At 46.8% G+C, this 18,076-nt stretch overlaps 1 protein-coding gene across 1 annotated transcript in view; it reads left to right on the forward strand.

Moving 5' to 3' along the window:
- LOC120066418 (rab11 family-interacting protein 4A-like) overlaps window positions 1–18,076 on the forward strand; it is a 46,358-nt gene that overhangs the window by 19,222 nt on the left and 9,060 nt on the right. Inside the window, exons 2-5 of the mRNA XM_039017783.1 lie at window positions 1,349–1,590; window positions 1,883–2,068; window positions 3,462–3,596; window positions 5,313–5,348. Of these exons, the coding sequence (XP_038873711.1) occupies window positions 1,349–1,590; window positions 1,883–2,068; window positions 3,462–3,596; window positions 5,313–5,348 (599 nt within the window). The remainder of the gene's footprint in view (window positions 1–1,348; window positions 1,591–1,882; window positions 2,069–3,461; window positions 3,597–5,312; window positions 5,349–18,076) is intronic.

Consider the following 18,076-nt stretch of genomic DNA (forward strand, 5'->3'; position numbering starts at 1 on the left):
TTCTTGGTCCATAAACATTAAATATGCAGGAATATTCTTAGGTAGCTAAACCTATTGCCAACCTTTATTTAGGCATTTTAAAACACTTATTTCTTTCCCTATTACGACAATCATTTAACCCAACTATCAACTGTCAATTTACGGATGCTATTGCGGCTGGTCAGATCAGCACACCTGTAAATAGCTAACTTTACTCCGCAAGTCAGATATTGGCTCGTTGCTGAAAAGGGTGCATGTTCAAAATGATAACCAGCTAACGTTAGCTTGCTACGTTGGCTATTAGCTCCTATCTGATATCTTAGCACCTTGCTTATATAGCCAGCTAGCTAGCATATAGCTAGCTAGATAACACCACAGATGAAATGGTTAGTTATCGTAATATTTGCTAAAAGGTCACATAGCTATCTACTTAGCTTATTGCATGCATGTCGGGGCACGTCGACACAAGCCTTATTATTAGTGAATTAACTAAACTAATATTTGCAACAGGAGTTTGATTTTGGTCACTGTGTCAATTTATCCATTTCTCAATACTGCACCTTTCTGTTGGAGAATGAGCTAGTTTGCTGCTGCTGACTTTCCCAGCTAGACATTCCTCTGCATTGTGCAGTGCTCGTGGCTCAGGCAGTGAGTGGTGGCTAGCATAGCAGCAGCTTTGCTATGTAGAAGGGACTATTGGCCAAGCCGATAGAGAAGGGCCGATAGTCGATAGACTAGAAAAGGCCAATATTGGTCCGATATATCGGGTCGGCTGATTATCGGTTATCGGTTGTTCTTTACTTTATTACCATTAGACTGGATTAGAGCTGTTAGAGTGAAACTGAATGACCAGTCTCATGACCTTTGACCCCAACTCAATACCCTCCATGACCTTCTGTGACCCCCAGAGTCTTCCCACAATGAAGGAATCCACAAGCCTGATTTAAATCCCTTTAGTGTTTTACTTAACACCTTGTATGAGTTAAGACCTCATTTTGAGCACTAGTTCTAGCACTTGGATTTCAGGTTTGAGCTCAATGTTCACAACCAACATGTAACTCTAAAAACCCTAAAAACATGTCTATCAGTGTTAGACGCTATCAATATTTTGACTGAAGGTCTGAGAATACTATTTGCATAGTTCTGAAGTTCTGTTGACTGCACAAAAATGTGTGTGTGTGTGTGTGTGTGTGCACGCATGCCTGTGTGTGTGTACATCCCCTGCTTACCTCACTCTGTATGTAAATGTTAAAATATTTTGTCTGTAATGTGTTTTTCGTTATGTTTCAGACCCCAGTAAGACTAGCTGTCGCCATTGTCGTCAGCTAATGGGGATCCTAATAAATCAAATCTCTCTCTCGCTCTACAGCGTGTTGACAAAGCCCTTGCACATCCGGTCATCACGTGCACGCGGGTGTCCCTTAACCCAGAGCCTGGGTGTCATCTATTCCCAGAGGGAGAGGAGGAAGGAGAGGTGGAGGGCAGAGAGAGGGCAGAGTTAGACATGGACAGTGCTGTGGAGAGCAACCCAGGATCAGATGTCTCTGAAGGGGGGAGGAGCGGAGGAGACAAGGAGGATGGACTGGGGGGACTTTTCTTTCCTGGAGACAAGTGAGTGCCTCTTTTAGTTGTTATTCTTTGTGTGGTGTTGAACATATGGTGTCTTTATAAGTGAACTCTCTTTATAAAAATAACTGTAGAGATTAGACTTGTTAATGTACATGTAACTCATCTACCTCATGTGAAATATATAATTTGCAATCTTATAAAAAAATCTGTACTGTCAGAATCTGAATAGTCACCCTTATTATTGAAAAATGAATGTACAATTTGTCTTTTTTCACTACGACACTTTAAACTTATTGAATGTTACTTCCTGAAAGTCTACTTCCTGTTTTTGCAGGTGCAGTCAGCTAAACCCATCGGTGACCTCTGACCTGTCGACGCGTTCCTCTGCCTCTCTGAACGAGGAGCAGTTTGAGGACTACGGAGAGGGAGAGGACGTGGACTACACTCCCAGCAGCCCCTGCCCCGAGGACGAGACGCGCACCAACGGCTACTCTGACCTTGGCTCCTCTGTACCCTCCAGGTAAGAGGAGACCCTGACACACTAATACACAGACACACTATTACATAGAGTATCATTACAACATCCACATAGAATTGGGGAACACCATATGCAATGAGAAATACAAACGTATACATGACCAAAACTGTGTCAAATGATATGAGACAGAAACACAAACACGAAGATGATTCATTACCTGTCAAACATCATGTGACCCAGAAAGGCAAACTGATAAACTAGAGAAATCTGCATAACACTGTGCAACAAAAGATGACAAATGCATGCACAGCATCACCCAACCCAGAAATACAAACACACAGAGCTAAGAGTTTGAACGATTTCAGATCCAAGTGATGATGACTTACTGAACCCCACAGAGCATAATGTTATATTTTCACAAAACAGCCCCTGTCAAGTCTCATACCTCCTGTCCTATAAGTCTGTTACCCTCTTAATCTCCCAGTGTGTGTGTGTGTGTGTGTGTGTGTGTGTGTGTGTGTGTGTGTGTGTGTGTGTGTGTGTGTGTGTGTGTGTGTGTGTGTGTGTGTGTGTGTGTGTGTGTGTGTGTGTGTGTGTGTGTACCCACTTCAGGCTGCTTCTCTCCTCTCTCAGAGCTTCACTTACCAAACTCATTAGTTTTTATTCTTGACTGGAACTGAGTATGATGGTGTCCCAATGTACCCTATTACCTACATATTGCGCTACTTTTGAACAGAGACCTATTGGCCCTGGTCAAAAGTAGTGCACTATAAAGGGAATAGGGTGCCATTGGAGACGTAGCCTATATGGCCCCCAGGGCCTCTCTTGATTAATTTTCATCTATAGAGCTGTTTTGAAGGAGGATTTACTCCCAACACTATTCAGCTTCCTTGGTCCTGCTCCGAATATCAAGTACCTAAACTCATTACTATGGACTTATTTTTGTCCTACTTCTGAGTTTAGATTAGTGCTTTATGATATTTGTAGATGGTCGTGTACGTTTCCATGGGAAATAGTGTGTTATGTGAAATGCATGTTAACGTGTAGTAAACCCAGACAGCAGTGTGTGTGTGTGTGGGTGTTTGTACGTGCATGTAATGTGTTTGTGTGTCTACTGTATTTCTATATTTGTATTTATGATGATCCCAGTAGTTCCTGCCATGGCAGCAGCCACTCTTCCGGGAGTCCAGCAAAATTAAGGCAGTTATATACAATTAACATTTACATTACATTTCACAACAGATTTCATAACACGTATTCCCTCAGGCCACTACTCTACTACCACATATTTACAACACAAAATCCATGTGTATGTTTGTGTGTAGTGCATTTGTTATCATGTGTATGTGTGTGCCTGTATCTGTTTTTTAAATCAGATTTTACTGTGTGTGTGTATATTCTGTCTCTAACACTTTATCTTCATCTGTGTGTGTAGTGCTGGCCAGAGCCCCAGGAAGACACGCCACCTGTACAACAATGAGATGATGGATGTGTACTGTTCCCAGTGCTGTAAGAAGGTCAACCTACTCAACGACCTGGAGGCCAGGCTGAAGAACCTCAAAGCCAACAGGTAACACAGGACAGGACACCCACCGACACCATTACACGTACGAGCCCAGCTGAATAGGTGGAACTGGAACTGGCGCAGGATTTTTTCATGTCAGATCACGTGGACAGTTAAACTCCTGGCTCTGAGAATGAGATGTGTTCTCACAGAAAATTAACCTGGTCATTATTTCAGGGAAATGACACACTTCTATTGTCCACTATGTTTACCCTGACTGACTATTGTACTGTAGGTAAGATAGGTTAGATAATACTGTCATAGTGACCTGCTGTTTATTTTGATGATGTCACCAAGAGCTTAAATGTCTTGTCCCCGCCCACACACACACACACACACACACACAACTTGTTACGTAAATCCCCAAATGTCAGAATGGGTCACCACCATTCATCGACCCACATCATCAGCGTGTGTACAGTGAGAGGTGTAGGCGGTCTATTTTCAGACATGTTATCCTGTGTGATCTTTATGGATTTAATCACTTCCTCTGTAAACTAACACACCCACACCTTCTTTGATGAACATACACTGACTGAAACACTCACATCTCACAGAGAACTTACTTATATAGACTCTCTTGTATACAGACACACACACACACACACACCCAGACAAGCACACACCTGCACTCCTACTATATGTAAGCCATAGCAGTAGTGGCCCTAGGCTGGAGAACTCGGTAATGAATGTAATGAAGTGGTGAGGACTCTGGAATCGTTTTGTCTTCCCTTCAACTACTGCTCTGTCTCTGCTGACTCTGCAGTTCTTCTGCCTGAAAAGATTATTCTCTACTAAGATGAATACCTGGGCTAACTGTAATTAGTCAGACCCCTACCTTCTGCAGGAGAGCAAGTAAAGACAGGGGGAGTAGTAAAGAGAGGAGAGGGAGAGAGGGGAATGGGAGAGGGAGAGAGGGAGAGGAGGGAGGTGAGAGAACGTGGAATGATAAATAGGTGAATGGGCATGCAGAGAAGGAAAAAGCGACAAAGAGAGGGATTGTAGGAGAAGGATAAATTAAAGCAAAGATGTATGATGCAGAGTCGCTGCGAGTGAAGTGTTGCTGGCAGAGAGATGGAAGACTTCACAAGATCAATCCTTGAAGGAGGGACAGGAGGAGACAGAAAAAGATGCCCCGTCAGCATGCAGTCAGTCTGGGGAGATGCTTGAAATGGCATAAATGTGTGTGCGCACATGCATTTGTGTGTGCATAAGGTGTACCCTCACACCTGTGTGTGTGTGTGTGAGAGAGATTTCTCTCTTTAATGGTGAAGCAGACACAAAGCTTTGAGACAGAACTATTGCTGAGCCCACAAAACTACTGTTCCCAGCAGCACCCTCAGGGAACGTTATTTCATTAACATTGACATGCCCTTCATGCCATACTCTCTGGTTGTGTTGTAAATGGCACCCTTTTCCCTGTAGGGCTCTACTATTGAACAGGGCTTATAGGGCACTACTATTGACCAGGGCTTATAGGGCTCTGGTCAAAAGTAGTGCACTATATACTATAGGGAACATGGTGCTATTTGGAACACACACTCTCTTTCTCCTCTTGTGCAAAATACTGATTAACAATACTACCTTAATACCAATCAAACAGCAATTAGCTTTACTATCTATAATTCATTGTTATAACTAATAAACTAAAGTCTCTAGACATATCCATGACATCTGACAAGGATAAAGACTAACTGGGATGTTTTCTGACTCTTTCTCCAGCCCCAATAGGAAAATCTCCTGCACAGCCTTTGGCAGGTCGGTCTCGTCTCCATATGTATGTGTGGTTACTGTGTTTGTTTTTGTATGTTGGCCATTTACTTATTGTTCCAGTCCGTTAGTCATGTGATCATTATATCAGCCAGTGTATTTGACTACTATCTAGGTAATTCTTCCTAAGTAATATGGTAATGGTTTAGGTATACTGAACCGCTCTACCTCTTCTGTGTTCACTTTACTACTACAGTTACTACTGTGTACAGATCTTAATTTGACCAGTTTCTCACAGCAGGAAAATAAACCTGCAGCAACGGGAAATATGGGCAAATAAAGGAAATTGATCAACAGGGTGATCAAATGAAGATGCTTGTTTGTACACATTGAAGCAAGGGCACTGTGTTCAACATACAAGTGTACCTGTATACAATGCAGTGGAGGCATTATTATAGGTTATTTTACAATACACATACAAACGACAACATCAAACAAACATCAACTATATCACACCTGCCCAGACCCACGTGCTGACACCCCCATCTCAAGCGCCCGCATCACTCTCCGCCACATGGCCTCAAACTGCACCATCTTGTTTCTCTCTGTCGCCCACACACTTTCAACATTTAGATAATAAAGCATTTGACCTTTCCATTGTGTTAACAACAGAGGATTGGTTGATTTCGAGTTTTTTTAAGTATTCAAGATGATTGACGAGAAAAGTATTGTCCCAACCCATTGGGTATCTCACTACACCCCCATTTGCCATGTCTTGAAATATGCAGACAGACTGATTAAAAGTACATTTACATTGTAATATTTTTGACAGCCAACTTTCAACTCTGCCCATACCTTTCCAGAATTATTGATTCATTGTTAGTTTTACACTTAAGACATACATGAATCTGCTGTTGTGCTGTTGAATTTTGTCTCCTCTAATAAAATTCTATACATTAGTTCATACTGGATTAAGTGTACATTTTAGTTAATTGTAATTTTGTTAGTTATGTTCCAACATTCCCTCCATATTGTGCCAATATCAGTTCTTGGTTCTAATAGTTAATTTTTTTCTAAGAGATTGTCAGTTATATAGGCTCTTTTCAAGGTTTTGTATAGCTTACCTATCATATAAATATCCTTTCATTGTGGTCAATGTACAGTGTCTAGGGTTTTGTCCTACTTCCCTCTAGACTGTGAATTAAACTGACAAAGAGAGATTGGCCTGCCAGCACTGATCTATGTGCATAGTGTTCTCCCCAACCTCTCTACTCTTTTCCTTTCTCTTGTCCTCTACTCTCTCCCTCTCTTCTACTCTCTCCTCTCTTTACTCTCTCCCTCTCTTCTACTCTCTCCCTATCTTCTACTCTCTCCCTCTCTTCTACTCTCTCCTCTCTTTACTCTCCCCCTCTTCTACTCTCTCCCTATCTTCTACTCTCTCCCTATCTTCTACTCTCTCCTCTCTTTACTCTCTCCCTCTCTTCTACTCTCTCCCTATCTTCTACTCTCTCCTCTCTTTACTCTCTCCCTCTCTTCTACTCTCTCCCTATCTTCTACTCTCTCCCTCTCTTCTACTCTCTCCTCTCTTTACTCTCTCCCTCTCTTCTACTCTCTCCCTCTTCTACTCTCTCCTCTTTTTACTCTCCCCCTCTCTTCTACTCTCTCCCTATCTTCTACTCTCTCCCTCTCTTCTACTCTCTCCTCTCTTTACTCTCTCCCTCTCTTCTACTCTCTCCTCTCTTCTACTCTCTCCTCTCTTTACTCTCTCCCTCTCTTCTACTCTCTCCCTCTCTTCTACTATCTCCCTCTCTTCTACTCTCTCCTCTCTTTACTCTCTCCATCTCTTCTACTCTCTCCCTATCTTCTACTCTCTCCTCTCTTTACTCTCTCCTCTCTTTACTCTCTCCCTCTCTTCTACTCTCTCCCTATCTTCTACTCTCTCCCTCTCTTCTACTCTCTCCTCTCTTTACTCTCTCCCTCTCTTCTACTCTCTCCCTATCTTCTACTCTCTTCCTCTCTTCTACTCTCTCCTCTCTTTACTCTCTCCCTCTTTTCTACTCTCTCCCTATCTTCTACTCTCTCCCTCTCTTTTACTCTCTCCTCTCTTTACTCTCTCCCTCTCTTCTACTCTCTCCCTCTTCTACTCTCTCCTCTCTCTACTCTCTCCCTCTCTTCTACTCTCTCCCTATCTTCTACTCTCTCGCGATCTTCTACTCTCTCCTCTCTACTACTCTCTCCCTCTCTACTCCTCTCTCCCTCTCTTCTACTCTCGCCCTCTCTTCTTCTCTCGCCCTTTCTCTACTCTCTCCCTCTCTTCTACTCTCGCCCTCTCATCTCCTCTCTCCTCTCTCTACTCTCTCCTCTCTTCTACTCTCTCACTCTCTTCTACTCTCTCCTCTCTCTACTCTCCCCCTCTCTTCTACTCTCTCTCTCTCCTACTCTCTCCCTTTCTACTCTCGCCCTCTCCTACTCTCTACTCTCTCCCTCTCTTCTACTCTCGCCCTCTCTTCTACTCTCTCCCTCTCTACTCTCTCCCTCTCTTCTACTCTCGCCCTCTCTTCTCCTCTCTCCTCTCTCTACTCTCTCCTCTCTTCTACTCTCTCCCTCTCTTCTACTCTCTCCTCTCTCTACTCTCCCCCTCTCTTCTACTCTCTCTCTCTCTCTTCTACTCTCTCCCTTTCTACTCTCGCCCTCTCCTACTCTCTACTCTCTCCCTCTCTTCTACTCTCGCCCTCTCTTCTACTCTCACCCTCTCTTCTACTCTCTCCTCTCTCTACTCTCTCCTCTCTTCTACTCTCTACCTCTCCTCTACTCTCTCCCTCTCTTCTACTCTTTCCCTCTCCTACTCTCTCCTCTCTTCTACTCTCTCCTCTCTCTACTCTCTCATCTCTTCTACTCTCTACCTCTCCTCTACTCTCTCCCTCTCTTCTACTCTCTCCCTCTCCTACTCTCTCCTCTCTCTACTCTCGCCCTCTCTTCTACTCTCGCCCTCTCCTCTACTCTACTCTCTCCCTCTCTTCTACTCTCTCCCTCTCCTACTCTCTCCTCTCTTCTACTCTCTCCCTCTCTTCTACTCTCTCCCTCTCTACTACTCTCTCCTCTCTCTACTCTCGCCCTTTTTTCTACTCTCTCCCTCTCTACTACTCTATCCCTCTCTACTTTCTCCCTCTCTTCTACTCTCGCCCTCTCTTCTACTCTCTCCTCTCTCTACTCTCTCCTCTCTTCTACTCTCTCCCTCTCTTCTACTCTCTACCTCTCCTCTACTCTCTCCCTCTCTTCTACTCTCTCCTCTCTTTACTCTCTCCCTCTCTTCTACTCTCTCCCTATCTTCTACTCTCTCCCTCTCTTCTACTCTCTCCTCTCTTTACTCTCCCCCTCTTCTACTCTCTCCCTATCTTCTACTCTCTCCCTATCTTCTACTCTCTCCTCTCTTTACTCTCTCCCTCTCTTCTACTCTCTCCCTATCTTCTACTCTCTCCTCTCTTTACTCTCTCCCTCTCTTCTACTCTCTCCCTATCTTCTACTCTCTCCCTCTCTTCTACTCTCTCCTCTCTTTACTCTCTCCCTCTCTTCTACTCTCTCCCTATCTTCTACTCTCTCCCTCTCTTCTACTCTCTCCTCTCTTTACTCTCCCCCTCTCTTCTACTCTCTCCCTATCTTCTACTCTCTCCCTCTCTTCTACTCTCTCCTCTCTTTACTCTCTCCCTCTCTTCTACTCTCTCCTCTCTTCTACTCTCTCCTCTCTTTACTCTCTTTACTCTCTCCCTCTCTTCTACTCTCTCCCTCTCTTCTACTCTCTCCCTCTCTTCTACTCTCTCCTCTCTTTACTCTCTCCCTCTCTTCTACTCTCTCCTCTCTTTACTCTCTCCTCTCTTTACTCTCTCCCTCTCTTCTACTCTCTCCCTATCTTCTACTCTCTCCCTCTCTTCTACTCTCTCCCTCTCTTTACTCTCTCCCTCTCTTCTACTCTCTCCCTATCTTCTACTCTCTTCCTCTCTTCTACTCTCTCCTCTCTTTACTCTCTCCCTCTTTTCTACTCTCTCCCTATCTTCTACTCTCTCCCTCTCTTCTACTCTCTCCTCTCTTTACTCTCTCCCTCTCTTCTACTCTCTCCCTCTTCTACTCTCTCCTCTCTCTACTCTCTCCCTCTCTTCTACTCTCTCCCTATCTTCTACTCTCTCGCGATCTTCTACTCTCTCCTCTCTACTACTCTCTCCCTCTCTACTCCTCTCTCCCTCTCTTCTACTCTCGCCCTCTCTTCTTCTCTCGCCCTTTCTCTACTCTCTCCTCTCTTCTACTCTCGCCCTCTCATCTCCTCTCTCCTCTCTCTACTCTCTCCTCTCTTCTACTCTCTCCCTCTCTTCTACTCTCTCCTCTCTCTACTCTCCCCCTCTCTTCTACTCTCTCTCTCTCCTACTCTCTCCCTTTCTACTCTCGCCCTCTCCTACTCTCTACTCTCTCCCTCTCTTCTACTCTCGCCCTCTCTTCTACTCTCTCCCTCTCTACTCTCTCCCTCTCTTCTACTCTCGCCCTCTCTTCTCCTCTCTCCTCTCTCTACTCTCTCCTCTCTTCTACTCTCTCCCTCTCTTCTACTCTCTCCTCTCTCTACTCTCCCCCTCTCTTCTACTCTCTCTCTCTCTCTTCTACTCTCTCCCTTTCTACTCTCGCCCTCTCCTACTCTCTACTCTCTCCCTCTCTTCTACTCTCGCCCTCTCTTCTACTCTCTCCCTCTCTTCTACTCTCACCCTCTCTTCTACTCTCTCCTCTCTCTACTCTCTCCTCTCTTCTACTCTCTACCTCTCCTCTACTCTCTCCCTCTCTTCTACTCTTTCCCTCTCCTACTCTCTCCTCTCTTCTACTCTCTCCTCTCTCTACTCTCTCATCTCTTCTACTCTCTACCTCTCCTCTACTCTCTCCCTCTCTTCTACTCTCTCCCTCTCCTACTCTCTCCTCTCTCTACTCTCGCCCTCTCTTCTACTCTCGCCCTCTCCTCTACTCTACTCTCTCCCTCTCTTCTACTCTCTCCCTCTCCTACTCTCTCCTCTCTTCTACTCTCTCCCTCTCTTCTACTCTCTCCCTCTCTACTACTCTCTCCTCTCTCTACTCTCGCCCTTTTTTCTACTCTCTCCCTCTCTACTACTCTATCCCTCTCTACTTTCTCCCTCTCTTCTACTCTCGCCCTCTCTTCTACTCTCTCCTCTCTCTACTCTCTCCTCTCTTCTACTCTCTCCCTCTCTTCTACTCTCTCCCTATCTTCTACTCTCTCCCTCTCTTCTACTCTCTCCTCTCTTTACTCTCCCCCTCTTCTACGCTCTCCCTATCTTCTACTCTCTCCCTATCTTCTACTCTCTCCTCTCTTTACTCTCTCCCTCTCTTCTACTCTCTCCCTATCTTCTACTCTCTCCTCTCTTTACTCTCTCCCTCTCTTCTACTCTCTCCCTATCTTCTACTCTCTCCCTCTCTTCTACTCTCTCCTCTCTTTACTCTCTCCCTCTCTTCTACTCTCTCCCTATCTTCTACTCTCTCCCTCTCTTCTACTCTCTCCTCTCTTTACTCTCCCCCTCTCTTCTACTCTCTCCCTATCTTCTACTCTCTCCCTCTCTTCTACTCTCTCCTCTCTTTACTCTCTCCCTCTCTTCTACTCTCTCCTCTCTTCTACTCTCTCCTCTCTTTACTCTCTTTACTCTCTCCCTCTCTTCTACTCTCTCCCTCTCTTCTACTCTCTCCCTCTCTTCTACTCTCTCCTCTCTTTACTCTCTCCCTCTCTTCTACTCTCTCCTCTCTTTACTCTCTCCTCTCTTTACTCTCTCCCTCTCTTCTACTCTCTCCCTATCTTCTACTCTCTCCCTCTCTTCTACTCTCTCCCTCTCTTTACTCTCTCCCTCTCTTCTACTCTCTCCCTATCTTCTACTCTCTTCCTCTCTTCTACTCTCTCCTCTCTTTACTCTCTCCCTCTTTTCTACTCTCTCCCTATCTTCTACTCTCTCCCTCTCTTCTACTCTCTCCTCTCTTTACTCTCTCCCTCTCTTCTACTCTCTCCCTCTTCTACTCTCTCCTCTCTCTACTCTCTCCCTCTCTTCTACTCTCTCCCTATCTTCTACTCTCTCGCGATCTTCTACTCTCTCCTCTCTACTACTCTCTCCCTCTCTACTCCTCTCTCCCTCTCTTCTACTCTCGCCCTCTCTTCTTCTCTCGCCCTTTCTCTACTCTCTCCTCTCTTCTACTCTCGCCCTCTCATCTCCTCTCTCCTCTCTCTACTCTCTCCTCTCTTCTACTCTCTCCCTCTCTTCTACTCTCTCCTCTCTCTACTCTCCCCCTCTCTTCTACTCTCTCTCTCTCCTACTCTCTCCCTTTCTACTCTCGCCCTCTCCTACTCTCTACTCTCTCCCTCTCTTCTACTCTCGCCCTCTCTTCTACTCTCTCCCTCTCTACTCTCTCCCTCTCTTCTACTCTCGCCCTCTCTTCTCCTCTCTCCTCTCTCTACTCTCTCCTCTCTTCTACTCTCTCCCTCTCTTCTACTCTCTCCTCTCTCTACTCTCCCCCTCTCTTCTACTCTCTCTCTCTCTCTTCTACTCTCTCCCTTTCTACTCTCGCCCTCTCCTACTCTCTACTCTCTCCCTCTCTTCTACTCTCGCCCTCTCTTCTACTCTCTCCCTCTCTTCTACTCTCACCCTCTCTTCTACTCTCTCCTCTCTCTACTCTCTCCTCTCTTCTACTCTCTACCTCTCCTCTACTCTCTCCCTCTCTTCTACTCTTTCCCTCTCCTACTCTCTCCTCTCTTCTACTCTCTCCTCTCTCTACTCTCTCATCTCTTCTACTCTCTACCTCTCCTCTACTCTCTCCCTCTCTTCTACTCTCTCCCTCTCCTACTCTCTCCTCTCTCTACTCTCGCCCTCTCTTCTACTCTCGCCCTCTCCTCTACTCTACTCTCTCCCTCTCTTCTACTCTCTCCCTCTCCTACTCTCTCCTCTCTTCTACTCTCTCCCTCTCTTCTACTCTCTCCCTCTCTACTACTCTCTCCTCTCTCTACTCTCGCCCTTTTTTCTACTCTCTCCCTCTCTACTACTCTATCCCTCTCTACTTTCTCCCTCTCTTCTACTCTCGCCCTCTCTTCTACTCTCTCCTCTCTCTACTCTCTCCTCTCTTCTACTCTCTCCCTCTCTTCTACTCTCTCCCTATCTTCTACTCTCTCCCTCTCTTCTACTCTCTCCTCTCTTTACTCTCCCCCTCTTCTACTCTCTCCCTATCTTCTACTCTCTCCCTATCTTCTACTCTCTCCTCTCTTTACTCTCTCCCTCTCTTCTACTCTCTCCCTATCTTCTACTCTCTCCTCTCTTTACTCTCTCCCTCTCTTCTACTCTCTCCCTATCTTCTACTCTCTCCCTCTCTTCTACTCTCTCCTCTCTTTACTCTCTCCCTCTCTTCTACTCTCTCCCTATCTTCTACTCTCTCCCTCTCTTCTACTCTCTCCTCTCTTTACTCTCCCCCTCTCTTCTACTCTCTCCCTATCTTCTACTCTCTCCCTCTCTTCTACTCTCTCCTCTCTTTACTCTCTCCCTCTCTTCTACTCTCTCCTCTCTTCTACTCTCTCCTCTCTTTACTCTCTTTACTCTCTCCCTCTCTTCTACTCTCTCCCTCTCTTCTACTCTCTCCCTCTCTTCTACTCTCTCCTCTCTTTACTCTCTCCCTCTCTTCTACTCTCTCCTCTCTTTACTCTCTCCTCTCTTTACTCTCTCCCTCTCTTCTACTCTCTCCCTATCTTCTACTCTCTCCCTCTCTTCTACTCTCTCCCTCTCTTTACTCTCTCCCTCTCTTCTACTCTCTCCCTATCTTCTACTCTCTTCCTCTCTTCTACTCTCTCCTCTCTTTACTCTCTCCCTCTTTTCTACTCTCTCCCTATCTTCTACTCTCTCCCTCTCTTCTACTCTCTCCTCTCTTTACTATCTCCCTCTCTTCTACTCTCTCCCTCTTCTACTCTCTCCTCTCTCTACTCTCTCCCTCTCTTCTACTCTCTCCCTATCTTCTACTCTCTCGCGATCTTCTACTCTCTCCTCTCTACTACTCTCTCCCTCTCTACTCCTCTCTCCCTCTCTTCTACTCTCGCCCTCTCTTCTTCTCTCGCCCTTTCTCTACTCTCTCCTCTCTTCTACTCTCGCCCTCTCATCTCCTCTCTCCTCTCTCTACTCTCTCCTCTCTTCTACTCTCTCCCTCTCTTCTACTCTCTCCTCTCTCTACTCTCCCCCTCTCTTCTACTCTCTCTCTCTCCTACTCTCTCCCTTTCTACTCTCGCCCTCTCCTACTCTCTACTCTCTCCCTCTCTTCTACTCTCGCCCTCTCTTCTACTCTCTCCCTCTCTACTCTCTCCCTCTCTTCTACTCTCGCCCTCTCTTCTCCTCTCTCCTCTCTCTACTCTCTCCTCTCTTCTACTCTCTCCCTCTCTTCTACTCTCTCCTCTCTCTACTCTCCCCCTTTCTTCTACTCTCTCTCTCTCTCTTCTACTCTCTCCCTTTCTACTCTCGCCCTCTCCTACTCTCTACTCTCTCCCTCTCTTCTACTCTCGCCCTCTCTTCTACTCTCTCCCTCTCTACTCTCTCCCTCTCTTCTACTCTCACCCTCTCTTCTACTCTCTCCTCTCTCTACTCTCTCCTCTCTTCTACTCTCTACCTCTCCTCTACTCTCTCCCTCTCTTCTACTCTTTCCCTCTCCTACTCTCTCCTCTCTTCTACTCTCTCCTCTCTCTACTCTCTCATCTCTTCTACTCTCTACCTCTCCTCTACTCTCTCCCTCTCTTCTACTCTCTCCCTCTCCTACTCTCTCCTCTCTCTACTCTCGCCCTCTCTTCTACTCTCGCCCTCTCCTCTACTCTACTCTCTCCCTCTCTTCTACTCTCTCCCTCTCCTACTCTCTCCTCTCTTCTACTCTCTCCCTCTCTTCTACTCTCTCCCTCTCTACTACTCTCTCCTCTCTCTACTCTCGCCCTTTTTTCTACTCTCTCCCTCTCTACTACTCTATCCCTCTCTACTCTCTCCCTCTCTTCTACTCTCGCCCTCTCTTCTCCTCTCTCCTCTCTCTACTCTCTCCTCTCTTCTACTCTCTCCCTCTCTTCTACTCTCTCCTCTCTCTACTCTCCCCCTCTCTTCTACTCTCTCTCTCTCTCTTCTACTCTCTCCCTTTCTACTCTCGCCCTCTCCTACTCTCTACTCTCTCCCTCTCTTCTACTCTCGCCCTCTCTTCTACTCTCTCCCTCTCTACTCTCTCCCTCTCTTCTACTCTCACCCTCTCTTCTACTCTCTCCTCTCTCTACTCTCTCCTCTCTTCTACTCTCTACCTCTCCTCTACTCTCTCCCTCTCTTCTACTCTTTCCCTCTCCTACTCTCTCCTCTCTTCTACTCTCTCCTCTCTCTACTCTCTCATCTCTTCTACTCTCTACCTCTCCTCTACTCTCTCCCTCTCTTCTACTCTCTCCCTCTCCTACTCTCTCCTCTCTCTACTCTCGCCCTCTCTTCTACTCTCGCCCTCTCCTCTACTCTACTCTCTCCCTCTCTTCTACTCTCTCCCTCTCCTACTCTCTCCTCTCTTCTACTCTCTCCCTCTCTTCTACTCTCTCCCTCTCTACTACTCTCTCCTCTCTCTACTCTCGCCCTTTTTTCTACTCTCTCCCTCTCTACTACTCTATCCCTCTCTACTCTCTCCCTCTCTTCTACTCTCGCCCTTTTTTCTACTCTCTCCCTCTCTACTACTCTATCCCTCTCTACTCTCTCCCTCTCTTCTACTCTCGCCCTCTCTTCTACTCTCTCCTCTCTCTACTCTCTCCTCTCTTCTACTCTCTCCCTCTCTTCTACTCTCTACCTCTCCTCTACTCTCTCCCTCTCTTCTACTCTCTCCCTCTCCTACTCTCTCCTCTCTCTACTCTCGCCCTCTCTTCTACTCTCGCCCTCTCTTCTACTCTCTCCCTCTCCTACTCTCTCCTCTCTCTACTCTCTCCCTCTCTTCTACTCTCTCCCTCTCTTCTACTCTCTCCTCTCTCTACTCTCTCCCTCTCTTCTACTCTCTCCCTCTCTTCTACTCTCTCCCTCTCTACTACTCTCTCCCTCTCTCTACTCTCTCCCTCTCTACTACTCTCTCCCTCTCTCTACTCTCTCCCTCTCTTCTACTCTCTCCCTATCTTCTACTCTCTCCCTCTCTTCTACTCTCGCCCTCTTTTCTACTCTCGCCCTCTCTTCTACTCTCGCCCTCTCCTCTACTCTCGCCCTCTCCTCTACTCTTTCCCTCTCCTACTCTCTCTACTCTCGCCCTCTCTTCTACTCTCTCCCTCTACTACTCTCTCCCTCTCTACTACTCTCTCCTCTCTCTACTCTCTCCCTCTCTTCTACTCTCTCCCTCTCTTCTACTCTCTCCCTCTCTACTACTCTCTCCTCTCTCTACTCTTGCCCTCACTTCTACTCTCTCCCTCTCTCTACTCTCTCCCTTTCTACTACTCTCTCCCCTCTCTACTCTCGCCCTCTCTTCTACGCTCTCCATCTCTACTACTCTCTCCCTCTCTCTACTCTCTCCCTCTCTTCTACTCTCTCCTCTCTCTACTCTCTCCCTCTTTTCTACTCTCTCCCTCTCTTCTACTCTCTCCCTCTCTACTACTCTCTCTACTCTCTCCCTCTCTTCTACTCTCTCCTCTCTCTACTCTCTCCCTCTCTTCTACTCTCTCCCTCTCTTCTACTCTCTCCCTCTCTTCTACTCTCTCCTCTCTCTACTCCCTCTCTTCTACTCTCTCCCTCTCTTCTACTCTCTCCCTCTCTACTACTCTCTCCCTCTCTCTACTCTCTCCCTCTCTACTACTCTCTTTCTCTCTCTACTCTCTCCCTCTCTTCTACTCTCTCCCGCTCTACTACTCTCTCCCTCTCTCTACTCTCTCCCTCTCTTCTACTCTCACCCTCTCCTCTACTCTCGCCCTCTCCTCTACTCTCTCCCTCTCCTACTCTCTCTACTCTCTCCCTCTCTTCTACTCTCTCCCTCTACTACTCTCTCCCTCTCTACTACTCTCTCCTCTCTCTACTCTCTCCCTCTCTTCTACTCTCTCCCTCTCTTCTACTCTCTCCCTCTCTTCTACTCTCTCCCTCTCTCTACTCTGGCCCTCTCTTCTACTCTCTCCCTCTACTACTCTCTCCCTCTCTACTACTCTCTCCCTCTCTTCTACTCTCTCCCTCTCTTCTACTCTCTCCCTCTCTTCTACTCTCTCCCTCTCTTCTACTCTCTCCCTCTCTTCTACTCTCTCCCTCTCTCTACTCTCGCCCTCTCTTCTACTCTCTCCCTCTCTCTACTCTCTCCCTCTCTCTACTCTCCCTTTCTACTACTCTCTCCTCTCTCTACTCTCTCCCTCTCTTCTACTCTCTCCCTTTCTACTACTCTCTCCCTCTCTCTACTCTCTCCCTTTCTACTACTCTCTCCCTCTCTACTACTCACTCTCTCCCTCTCTTCTACTCTCTACCTCTCTTCTACTCTCGCCCTCACTTCTACTCTCTCCCTCTCTCTACTCTCTCCCTTTCTACTACTCTCCTCTCTCTAGTCTCGCCCTCTCTTCTACGCTCTCCCTCTCTACTACTCTCTCCCTCTCTTTACTCTCTCCCTCTCTTCTACTCTCTCCTCTCTCTACTCTCTCCCTCTCTTCTACTCTCTCCCTCTCTTCTACTCTCTCCCTTTCTACTACTCTCTCCCTCTCTCTACTCTCTCCCTTTCTACTACTCTCTCCCTCTCTACTACTCTCTCCCTCTCTTCTACTCTCTCCCTCTCTTCTACTCTCCTCTCTCTACTCTCTCCCTCTCTTCTACTCTCGCCCTCTCTTCTACTCTCTCCCTCTCTACTACTCTCTCCCTCTCTCTCTCTCTCTCTTCTACTCTCTCTACTCTCGCCCTCTCTTCTACTCTCTCCCTCTCTACTACTCTCTCCATCTCTACTCTCTCCCTGTCTTCTACTCTCTCCCTCTTCTACTCTCTCCGTCTCTCTACTCTCTCCTCTCTTCTACTCTCTACCTCTCCTCTACTCTCTCCCTCTCTTCTACTCTCTCCCTCTCCTACTCTCTCCTCTCTATTCTCGCCCTCTCTTCTACTCTCGCCCTCTCCTCTACTCTACTCTCTCCCTCTCCTACTCTCTCCCTCTCCTACTCTCTTCTCTCTCTACTCTCTCCCTCTCTACTACTCTCTCCTCTCTCTACTCTCTCCCTCTCTACTACTCTCTCCCTCTCTTCTACTCTCTCCCTCTCTTCTACTCTCTCCCTCTCTCTACTCTCGCCCTCTCTTCTACTCTCTCCCTCTCTTCTACTCTCTACCTCTCCTCTACTCTCTCCCTCTCTTCTACTCTCTCCCTCTCCTACTCTCTCCTCTCTCTACTCTCACCCTCTCTTCTATTCTCGCCCTCTCCTCTACTCTCTCCCTCTCTTCTACTCTCTCCCTCTCCTACTCTCTCCTCTCTCTACTCTCGCCCTATCTTCTACTCTCTCCCCCTCTACTACTCTCTCCCTCTCTTCTACTCTCTCCCCCTCTCTACTCTCTCCCTCTCTTCTACTCTCTCTACTCTCTCCTCTCTTCTACTCTCTCCCTCTCTTCTACTCTCTACCTCTCCACTACTCTCTCCCTCTCTACTCTCTCCCTCTCTTCTACTCTACCACTCCTCCTCTCTCCCTTTCCTTTCCTCTTTACCTCTCCTCCTCTCATCTCCTCTCTCTCTTCCCTTCCCTACTCTCTACCTCTACTCCTCTCCTCCTCTCCTCCCTTACTCTTTTCCTC

The sequence above is a fragment of the Salvelinus namaycush genome, chromosome 2 (assembly GCF_016432855.1).
Source record: "Salvelinus namaycush isolate Seneca chromosome 2, SaNama_1.0, whole genome shotgun sequence".
Taxonomy (NCBI): domain Eukaryota; kingdom Metazoa; phylum Chordata; class Actinopteri; order Salmoniformes; family Salmonidae; genus Salvelinus; species Salvelinus namaycush.